This window comes from Myxocyprinus asiaticus, chromosome 34, assembly GCF_019703515.2.
Source record: "Myxocyprinus asiaticus isolate MX2 ecotype Aquarium Trade chromosome 34, UBuf_Myxa_2, whole genome shotgun sequence".
Lineage (NCBI taxonomy): Eukaryota > Metazoa > Chordata > Actinopteri > Cypriniformes > Catostomidae > Myxocyprinus > Myxocyprinus asiaticus.
The window spans coordinates 27,602,925-27,615,104 of record NC_059377.1 but is presented as its reverse complement, the minus strand read 5'-3'; the positions used below and the strand labels follow the sequence as shown (position 1 = coordinate 27,615,104).

At 38.0% G+C, this 12,180-nt stretch overlaps 1 protein-coding gene across 1 annotated transcript in view; it reads left to right on the top strand.

Annotated features, from left to right (window-relative positions):
* LOC127425389 (CUB and sushi domain-containing protein 3-like) overlaps positions 1-12,180 on the top strand; it is a 701,868-nt gene that overhangs the window by 339,572 nt on the left and 350,116 nt on the right. Inside the window, exon 5 of the mRNA XM_051671320.1 lies at positions 1,912-2,119. Coding sequence (XP_051527280.1) covers positions 1,912-2,119 — 208 coding nt within the window. The remainder of the gene's footprint in view (positions 1-1,911; positions 2,120-12,180) is intronic.

The window sequence follows — 12,180 nt, the reverse complement described above, 5'->3', positions numbered from 1 at the left end:
ATGTCATAAATTGTAATGTTTACATTTTGCTTTCTATGCTAATCTAACAATATTTAATGCCCTTACATGCGTCTCTTATCAGGAGTGGTTATATTTCATGATTTGGCAAGAGAATGCACATAGATCTGTTCACAGCATTCAAGATAGTAAGCTAATCTTCATTTAGAATTTTGTCATTTTCTATAATAAGCACACTAATAAAGTTATAAAAATAATTGAAATAGAACAGGACCATTCAAATATTTTTTTTTATTCTCCATTTATTAACAAAATATGTAGAACATCAATCAATAATTTCTCAACGTAAAAAAATTGAAAATAATTACAAGTTTTAATTACATCCTCCTGATGTCATTGTACTGTCACTTTTACTCTTACTTCATCCAGCCCATTTCTCTCCTTGTTAAATGAGATTACCAAACTAAAAAAAGGACATGCCTCCTCTCCTTCAGTCAGTCAACAGATGCTGATCCTTGCTTGTTCACGAATTGAATGGGGAAATGGGGCGTATTGGTTCAGTGGGTCAAACCAATGATACGCTCCTTCACAGCCCGCACTCCAATGCTATTTGTTCACACTATAATTAGTCTTTACAAGTGAGAAAAGCCAACAAAGTAGTCTCGCGCTTAAAACTAGTGCAGTGCTGCCGCTGTTTAAAAGATTTGCGTGCTGCTTTCTGAGTCACAGATTTTTAGGGGGTCTGAGATTAATTTTAGAGGGGCTAAAAATAGGGTCTAGCAACGCCTGTGCTCTGAACCATCACACCTCCCTTGTTATACAAGTTAGTTCAGTTACGTGCATTATGCGTGTTAATGTTCAGTCAGGTTATTTTCACCTCTCTCATTCTAAATACAGTATAATTTATAATGAGTATGATGTAGAGAAATGTAGAGGAGGTTCACTTATATCTTTTTCTTTGTAGGTGCATGTGTATTTCATAGCATATTTCTGCCTGTGAATGCATGGAATGTGTATGTATGTTCTCAATGTATGCAAATGTATGCGTGTTTGCGCACTGACATGGCTTCTGCACTGGACATGTCAATGTGTCTCTCCCTGTTTCAGTGTTACTCTCCCTGTTGCCAAGATTTCTGCACCTGTTAGTATGTTTATATCCCATGTAAAAGTGATTCTCCCACTTGGAGCATTGCTTTCTATGTATTTATGTACACACTATATGTACATCCATGGCATGGCCCAGTGCCATGACTGCATGTACATATGAGTGGATGCTTGTTTGTATAAATTATTTTTATATAATTTATCATGTATGCACAGAATAGTCCATGTGTCTTTATCTGTACATAGTTCTATTGCATCTCGATTTCAAAAAAGCTAAATTACAATTTGCAATTGGTATATTCAAAATATCGCTGTCAATTTGAATTGGAGAACTACTAGCAGAAGGGACCAGAGCTGAGCTCTGAGTCTATGTAGAAATGCAGCTGGGACCTTGTTTTTTTCTGAAAGCCTTTTATTGACGAAGCCCAGTTAATATACGAGACGAGAGAGGGCCACAGTTCACAAGCTCCCGGAAGAGCCACTACCTCTCTAAAGCATGATAAAAGGAATCATGGGACAGCCTTGAAGTGAGCCTGTGTGTGCTGGATTAATGAACAGCTCATGACATGGCTCTCTAACATACTTAACATTTAACAAATTTGTCATATGCACAGTTACAGAAAGCTTAGCTCTGAAAAATGGGCTTGCCAAATCCTTAACATAAATTGACTCACAATGGATATATCTATGTATATATGTAAAATATATATACACAAATTTGGCCTAGAAATCAAAGTGGCCTCAATTTAGTCCAAAAGGCTCAGCTGTCATTTCCTACTGTATACATACAGTATGTATAGAAATTAAAGGCTGATTCCTAACAGAAATCTTTTCGTGTTTGATTGACAGCTGAGGACACATGTGGTGATACTCTGAGGGGTTCAAGTGGCATCATTTCGAGTCCCAATTTCCCGAGTGAATATTACAATAGTGCGGACTGTACGTGGACCATACTTGCTGATCCCGGAGACACCATCTCCATCATTTTTACAGACTTCCAGACGGAGGAAAAGTATGACTACTTGGAGGTGGAGGGGTCCGAGCCGCCAACAATATGGTGAGTCCAAATGCCTTGCCCACTGGTTTTCATGGTTTCCATGTCCATCTGTCTTGTCGTTTTGTTGAGTGCAAATTGTAGCAGTTAAACTTTTGGATAATCTCATGGACATGTTAAATGATTCATTGCCCCATTTGTCGTCTCTCCTTTTTAACAAAATGTTGTCAAATGTGTATAACGGGTCTCAAATTTAAATAGCAGTGTAATTTACATGTTGTTGCATGTTATAAAGGGAAAGTTCACTGAAAGATGAAAATTCTGTCACCATTTGCTCACCCTCATGTATGATGTTCTTTCTTCCATGGAACACAGAAGATGATGTTAGGCAGAATGGTAGCTTCAGTCACCATTTACTTTCATTGAATGGAAACAATATGCCATGAAATTGAATGGTGAGGGAGGGTTTGGAATAACACAAGGGTGAGTAAACAATGACAGAATTTTAATTTTTTGGTGAACTATCCCTTTAACAGCATACGATTTAGTGTTGTTGTTGTTGTGTCTGTGCATCATGTGTTTTGAGCTCTACCTTGTAAATGCAATCATTAGTCATACTGGAAGCATCTAATATTGCCTAATGTTTATATCATCATAGTATTTCACCTCTGCAGTTTATTGATTGTGCTCAAATTAGTCTATTGATTCACTCCCTCCAGTCATGTCAACCTCTTTGCTAGTGATGATAGGTAAAAGGTACATGTTTTTTTTTTTTCTTCGTACACCATGTTACATTTGTTAAAAGGGAAAATCTATTGCATACTTACTCTCCTAGCAGATCTTAGAGGAAATGAACATGAGTATCGATCCCCCTAAATGCCCTTCCTCTTCACTTTGAGATTATAAATTGAACTCGAGCCAAGTTTTTAATTACATCTCATTTGTATGGTTTTGAGTATGGTTTTGAGATACATCAGTGTCGTTTAGCAGTGGATGGAGCATTGGAAAGTCACTATGTTCCAAGGTTTCCCCATGCAGAATTAGTTAATTGCTCGTAAGATTTCTTATGATGGATGGCAAACAGTTAATTCACTGTTTAAATGGTTTCATGCACGCTGCAGTAATATGTTAACACATTGTTTACAGTGATTTATTCAAGAAAATCTTTTAACAGCAGGCAAGGGGATGTCAGAGGTTTTTAAACAGAGCCAGAGTGCCAGATTTGAATATGCATGTTATGTAGATGAGCCGGTCCTTCTCTAATTCTGATTACTGTGTAAACAAAGCATGGCAGACATCTGTGGGTGCTGATGTATGTAGATGTGAATCCAACAAGCTTCGCTGCCCCATTTCTGTGCTGTTCATTCATCCGAGACTCGATCAACAGATAAACCTGCCTCATCACTTAATCATCTGTGGCACTGTGCATTAATCTGATTCTGTCTTGTGTATAATTAATTTGTTTTGCAAACTTGTGCTTAGCTGACCTTTTCTCGAATTCGGATTAGGTGAATGCTCCCCTCACCTCATTGTGTTTACTTCTAGTAATGCCAAAACTAGACTGTCATTTACGCAATGTCCTAACGTCTGTTTCGCGCAGTTCTGGGTCATAGCCATTCAGTTATTACCTCTTATTGGATTAGTCAAATCTCAGAGACAGTGGGTACTCCTAAAAAAAAAAGAACCACAGGTAGTCCAGAGTGGTCCAGCGATGCGTAATTAATAATGTCTTCACTTCCTCTGCTGCAGTCTTAGTGTCTTCTGTTTGGTCAGGTTACCCTGGTTATTTACTGGAGTGTTCTAGGTTGTTTGTGCTCCAAGTACCTCCGCATTTTGGCCATCAGTGGCCTGCTGTTACCAAGAGTGCAGGGTTAAAGCAAGCTTAGGGCAGGTGTGCTATAAAATGTAAATATATTTTAGATGTATGGTCTTTTTTTGTGTGTGTGAGGCTATTTTGCACCTCTTCTTTTATTAAAGCAGAAAAACAGATAGATGTAGTTAAAAGCATGTGCTTTGTAACAGGTAGGCCTGTCACGATTATTAAATAATTGTCTGATCGCGGTTGTTTGATCTAACTGTGGTTATTTGAAAACCACGATTATTGTGCACTTTAAATTCCAATCACATTTTGCTGTCCAAATAAGGGACTTAATGTCACGTTTGAGTGTCTTATTTAATTGAACTCCGACCATCTCACTGAGCCGCATTGACCAAGTGCAGCTCTTGAAGAGCGTGAAGATTAACCACTTCAGAACCAGGCTTGACGCACTGTGATGCACGCGCCAACAGCGGAGGTTCGTGCCAAAATCCCGCAAAAATATAAAAAAAGGATTTTAGTGAATGCAAGACTCTGTGGTTTCACTATAATTTTCCGATCATGTAATGGCAAATGTTATTTGTCATTGTGGGTTCATGCACGCAGTGCTAATGACATGCAGTGACACAGAGGAGCCCTGTACACGCCCGCTTACTCTATTTCTAAGGTCAAAATAGAAATAAACACAGAAACTCAAAGGTCTTTCTTCATGTGAAATAAGGGCTCGTGGGTTTAATCAGAGAACCTTAAAGTAAAGTGTGACAGTGAAGAACTTTGGACAGAAATATTTTACTATTGCATAGCCTACTTTTAATATAATGTAACAGGGTTCTTAATGGGCAAGGAGGAGGCGGGAACTGGCAGAACAGTCAGCATAACTTTAATGACATAAATGAACTTAAAGAAACATAAATGCACAGACACTCACACACAGTGGCCGCGTGTGTATCTCTCTCTCTCTCGAATCCCGACTGATTAGGACAGTTCAGCTTGCGTCCTTACGGCCTGGCCACACCCTCCTCCTCATCACAAATAATATAATTTAGGCCTTAAGGGTGCATGGCCGGCCCTGAATCAGCTGATCAGCGGGAGAGTGAGATAACATTTGAGATAATTGTCCCTTATTACAGGGACAATCCCCCTGGAGTTAAGTGCCTTGCTCAAGAACACAATGGTGGTGGCTGTGGGGATTGAACCAACAACTTTCTGCTTACCAGTTCAGTGCTTTAGTCCACTACACCACCACCACTCCTGAAGTTTATGTTGACTGTTCAGCCAGTTCCCGCCGCCTCCTTGCCCATCCTTTAACTGTTTCAATAATATATAACATAACATAATATCATTTCGACCAAGACTAAAGTTGACCACAAAGAGAGACAGATATTTTTATGTATTTTGAAATATTTTTATATTTCAAATATTATTTTTAATGTCATTCATATGTTTTAAAGCCATGTAAAAGTTAAATATGAATAAATTGATTTATGGTTTATGAAGCACACATACACCTGTGACAAAAGCATGACAATTTGTATGACAGTCGTCATAATCATGAAAGCCCTAAAACAGACAATTAATCATCATAATCGCAATTATTTATTTGACAATTAATTGTCAGCCAAATTTCATAATCGTGATAGCCCTAGTAACAGGTTACATATAAAATGCTTGATTTTGTCCTTTCTGTTGCAAACTTTTGTAATTTTTAGTGCAATTATTTAATTCTGCACACAATTATTGGCACATTTTATGATTATTTGATGTTAATCGTCTATTAATGTTGTAAATGGTGTATGATGACTAGAAACTGATGCATTAGATTTTATCCCCCATTTTATTCTGTGGCAGTCGTAACACAAAGAAGAACATTGGACCAAAGATGGCAAACAAAATTTGTAGTTAAATATTGTTCAGCATTTTAGCATAGTTATCTAGTTCAAACAAGAGAATACAAAGAAAACGTAACCAATTTACTCATTTACTGTGATGATAACGATCCAATAGGACAGGATGTGGAATAGGATTAATCCATTTCAGGCTTGTATAATATACAGTCCAAAAGTCTGAGACCACTAGTGAAAATGCTTGTATTTTCCTTATATATATATATATATATACTAATGTGTTAATTGAAAATTATATTATCAGTGTAACATTGGGCTATTCAGTGTAAAATCAACCAAATTTCAGAATAAGGCTCCATGCTAAATTAAGGCTCCCTCAGTATGGCTCCATGCTAAATGATTAAATTTACACATTTTAAGTGGTTAAAAACCAAATGTCAAAAGCCAACATATTTTCTGTTGAAACTAGAAATGTACCTTTATTTATTCATATTAAAACAATAATGTCAAAATCTAGATTTTTTTTAAGGGTCCAATATCTATTATACTACTATTACTAATAGCTGACAATACTTATACTCATTGAAAACCTTATCATCAAGGCATGTATTGCTGACCGCATATGTTTACTTCACCCCTCTCAATTCCTGTCCCGTCTCTCTCCTTGAGCCTTAACTCACAGCTTAGGAACATCATAATTTCTCCTCTGGATCCATCGTCGGGCTCTTTAGAGGTCCACACTCCGCTGCGTTGCTTATGATGCTCCTCTGACAGCTTCAGAGCAGCTCAGACACTAGAGTACCAATAGCATGAGCAGCTCTTGGTCTGCGAGCTTGTCCAACCTGTCAGTGTTTCAGAAAATGTGTCTGTTCCTAGCCCGCTGCATTACTCGGAATGGAATGAGAATGATTAGATCCAGCATTGTTGTGATTGAAGTGAGAATTCGACAGTTTGGCTGCAACAAGCTTGTTGTATGTAGCGTTGTATCGTTTTCCTCAGTGCTGTAGCTGCCAAAATATGGATTTAGAACTTATACATCAGAGGGCTTAAAGGCAAAAAAGTTGGATTCAACCAAGTGACTGCTGTCCAGAAATAGATATCTCAAATCAAGGCCTGAAAACTCTGGCTCTGCTCAAGACGGAAGAGGGATGAGCCATTTCACACCAGGGAGACGCTGTACCCAGACAGTCGGATTAGCTCCCGACAACTGCTCATTACCTCCCATCACAATTTATCCTCTACTCTTATTGGGGCTGATTGGATTAGATCACTTTTGTCCCCTTCCATCACTCACGGGAAGGCAAAATATTGACCATATTTTGAAAGGTCAAGGCAGCCTCGTTTATTGTTTATTGTGTTATGGGAGTCCATTGCATTGTTTTCATAGGCTACATCCACACAGTCAGTGTTTGGGGTTCACAACTGTATTTAAAAACTAGTGTGACTCTCAAATTGTCCTGTAAATAAAACAGCAGACTGAAGCAGATCAAATAATAATATGGAAAGGTAACTGAAATAAATGTCCTTCTCTTAACTTACGAGTAACGATCGTAACTTTCTATTGCGTCTTCAAGAATTTAAATGTTATTCTGAACTATTTTGGACCAGGTCCCACTGCTTTCATTCTCTCAGATATGCACCCCAAAACACTCCAGTTCCGTTGTTTTCCTTACTTTGCCTAAACGTTTAACAAAAGGGCTTTCTCTCCAATAGCACAATTCAACTTTATTTTTTTCTGTCATTTTTTATAACCTGAGAGAGGTTTATAGTCTTATCATTAGTGATTGAAAACATTAATGCAACAGACAGCTAAAAATCCACATGTACATTTCCTTTTCATCCTCTAGGCTGTGTTGCTAAACCTGTATGTGATAACTTAGTTTATTTATCTGAAGCAGGGATTTTAATGAGCTGTGGCAGATTGTGTTTTCTAGGTGAAGGCTAGTGTGTGTCTTAATGTCTTTTGTACTAAGATGTTGTTTGTTGAATATCTACCTTGACATATGAAGTCTGTATTTTTCCAAGACTCTGCATATTCTCAAAAATTTGACCTAGTAATTTAGCTGATAGCAAAGGATGTGACCAAGAAGTGAAAGAGGGGTTTTTAGGTTGAGACACGCAAATAATTCCTTACATACACATAATCGCACACACACCAGGGGAAGGTTCTTGGGTCAATGTATAATCAGGGCTTAGCCCAGACCTTCATAGATGTGCATGGCGCCATACTTTATTAAATACTTGAATATTATACACTTTATAATGCATTTTGAAATGTTACACATGCGAGGAGTCATTTTTATGAAGAGAAACTAAAAAGGATCCACTAACCTTAGTCTCATCCTCGGACACGCAGTGGCGTATCCAGGACATTTTTACTGGTGTGGCCAAGATGGGGCACAGACCTAGTGTGGGGTGGCGATACCGGGAGAACCTTTATGAATGGCACATGATCAAAATGTGTAAATATCGCATTGCTTTGCTTCAACATCTACACATGTAGAATAAATTAATTCTTAAACTCATGTTAGCATTCACTGAATTGTTTGTATTCAATATCAGACTGTTGTTTTGACATTTGACAGTTTTCTATTCCTGTTCTATTTCAACCTATTACAGTTTCTGGGAATCTCTGGTTATTTTAACATAACATCCATTTTTAAATCAGTAATTGTTTAGGAAAAGTCAGTTACACATTTTTAAGAGCTATTCTCATTGTAGAGAATTAATCTGCGTATAATATCAGGTATAGTGTATAATCATATAAAGATACAAGTACAGGTGATAACTGATTGAGGCGCAATTCAATCAATCATTCAATCAATTATTCATTCATTTATTAGCTATAACTGCATTGTCCAGCAGAAATATTGTTAAATTGGGTACAAATCAGTGTGTGAAATTGGCTATGAGGGCTTATAGGTGTCTGTCTGGAAACCCCAAAATTGCAGATTGAGCTCTGAATACAGTAAAAAAACAAAACTCTATTTACAGTGTCTACTCAGGTTTATTTTCCACATGTTCTGATAGCTTCAATTACTTTGAATATTACCAAATAAAATAGTTAGTCAAATCATTTGCGGCATTTAAGTGCAATTTGCCCTGCCTCTGCATATTTAAAATGTCAAATAAGGTATAAAACTTTGACGATTTTATTGGTCTGACTGACCAATAATACACAAAGAGCTCATAAATAACTCATGTAAAGATTTAAAGTACAGTCACAGCACAAACCCTTCCATTTCACACACAGGTTAGCCATATATATAACTTTAGCTATTGAACATATACATCTGTAAAACGCTTTACACACACTCCGTCATTAAATCAGAAAACATGGCATTTCATATTTCATTTCAATATAAAGATACAAGCTGAATGTGGTGTAGGGTCTAGCTTACTCTTTAACCAAGCTACTGTAACAATGAAAATTTTTTTTCACATTCACATGGAAATTCGGGATAAATTAAATGTTAGATTAGATGAATGTACCTCTCAAATAACAACTTTCTTTTTGACCACAAATAGACGTCGTCAACTCATTGGAAGTTGGAGGTAGACGCTAGCTCGTGTCAGCTTCGTGCTTCTGACTGACCATTATACTCCAGACCTGGCGCCCGCTGCCCACGACCTGCGGCACCTGCCTGGCCACCCGCGGCCTGCCCCTCCCCCCACTGATCAAAGATTCAGTCCCACCACTACTATAATGGTCAAAAATATAAAACTGACCCTGGGTCAGTGTGGCTCTAAATCAACAAATGACCTGAGATGTCATCTTTGATTGACAGGTGTTTCTATTTGTTCTTCGTTCTTGTGTTGATGAACATGATGAACTACCAATCAGTTCTGGGGTGGCCACAGGGTGGCCAATGAGATTTCAGGCCACCACAGGCCACCCCCTAAAATCGCCACTGCGGACACGCCCCAAAGATCAGAAGTAGGGTGGTTTTATTTCTGTATGTACTGGTAAGTGTAACTTCTACTGGTAGAATTTATCACTGTTACAATGAATGCCTCTTTGGAAATATAGTTGCTGGAATTGTCAGTCTGCGAGGGTCATGGCATTAATGTCTTAATAAAAGAGTTTTGCATGAACCGCAAGTGGTCAGACTTGTGTCTTAAAATTTTCAAATTCCTCCAGCGGAACTTTATATTCCAATTTGTCTTAAGTAATGCCTCTGAAATATTAAGTGCTTATTATATCTGCATAGTGGAAAACTGACTAAAAAGTCAACAAACAGGTTCCTCAGAAATTTTCAAGGTTGTATGCTGAACGAAATGCTGCACATTTAAATGAGCTTTCACAGAATATGCTACAATATACACTAGCCTTTTAGTCAATAGTTAAAAACCTGGTTTGTGAGACTATGTCTTATTTATAGAGCATAATTTGAATGATTTTTTTATTGCAAAAAATTACCAAGCATAAAAACATAGTGGGAAAGACAAGGTGATAACAAACATGATGGCTTGAGCCACAGATGCCCACCCCAGAAACACACATTCACATACTGTGTCTGACTGCCACCTCCCTCTGTGTTTGGAAAAAAGCAAAAGCAGGAATGGTATAATAATTAACGATGCCCTTTAATTTTGTAAACATCTAAGGTAACCTGGCATCTAAGGCTACTAATAAAAGGTGTTCTAACCACAATGAAAAATTATGCAGGCTATCAATCTAGTCAAAAAGTAAACAAGCTTGCTAGTCTTGTACTTTGATGTCAACCAAGTTCTTGACATAATGGCTATTGGTCTCTTGAAGCTGTCAGGATGAAATCCATCAACAGAAGCTTGTAAGAAACAATTAAGTCTCCCTAATTGTAAGCTTTACTGAAAGTGACACTTCTACATCAAGACTTATACTTCCTCATCTTGAGGCATCAGTATTGTTCATTGTAGCTTTTAGGTAGTGTTGTTGTTGTATAATTTCATCATCAACCAGATAAGTTAATATTGAGTATTTTACATTTTAGACACAATATGACCAGTTATTTATTTTATTTTTTTTTCTATTTTTGCTCCATAGTCGAAAAATATATCCACACAAAGCAAAAGCAGGCTCAACCATTGTATGTTGCCGAGCAGCATGCAGACTGACAACCTGTCTAGAGTGCCCCAAACAGAGACAAGCAGAGTGATACAAACAGTGAATCGTTCCAGTGCTGTTATACTAAATATCAGCAATTTTGTAAAGCGATTTGTCCAATCAGATTAAAGGACTGGAACAAACCTTTGTGCTAGAAGCAATATACAGTATATGCTCCTTATGATCTAGATGCTTGAATATAAATATAGATGCTTTACCTCTTGACATGAGCTTGAAATAAAGATAATTATTTTATTTTAATCCATCAAAAATATGTAATTGAGAAGCCCTTCCATTTGTAATAGACTGGCACACAAAGGTACTTTTCATATAATTTGTGCTTTTCTTCATTTTATTGCCAAAGGCTTAAATAACTACAAGGAGGGAGGGGGACTAAAGTGAATTGAACATCAATTGAGAGTAATGTTATGCATTCCACGTTCCAATCAATTTTGCTGGCACACTAACCGACGTTCACTTCTGGGAAATCTACAGCAGCCAGACGGAAGCAGCATTCTGAGCAGGAAGTGCCTTCACCGTGACCTTGAGCTGAATGGACTATAGAATCACTCAGCATATACTCTCGCACACATATGCAGAGTCACACATATTTAATTAAATGCATAATCACATGCATATTATACACACTCATGCCATAATTTAAACAAAATTAAACAAACACAAAGATGAAATTATGCGCACATATACATACACTATATTGCCAAAAGTATTCGCTCACCTGCCTTTAGACGCATATGAACTTAAGTGACATCCCATTCTTAATCCATAGGGTTTAATATGACGTCGGCCCACCCTTTGCAGCTATAACAGCTTCAACTATTATGGGAAGGCTTTCCACAAGGTTTAGGAGTGTGTTTATGGGAATTTTTGACCATTCTTCCAGAAGCGCATTTGTGAGGTCAGACACTGATGTTGGACGAGAAGGCCTGGCTCACAGTCTTCGCTCAAATTTATCCCAAAGGTGCTCTATCGGGTTGAGGTCAGGATTCTGTGCAGGCCAGTCAAGTTCTTCCACACCAAACTCGCTCATCCATGTCTTTATGGACCTTGCTTTGTGCACTGGTGTGCAGTCATGTTGGAACAGGAAGGGGCCATCCCCAAACTGTTCCCACAAAGTTGGGAGCATGGAATTGTCCAAAATCTCTTGGTATGCTGAAGCATTCAGAGTTCCTTTCACTGGAACTAAGGGGCCAAGCCCAGCTCCTGAAAAACAACCCCACACCATAATCCCCCCTCCACCAAACTTCACAGTTGGCACAATGCAGTCAGACAAGTACCGTTCTCCTGTTAACCGCCAAACCCAGACTCGTCCATCAGATTGCCAGATGGAGAAGCGTGATTCGTCACTCCAGAGAAC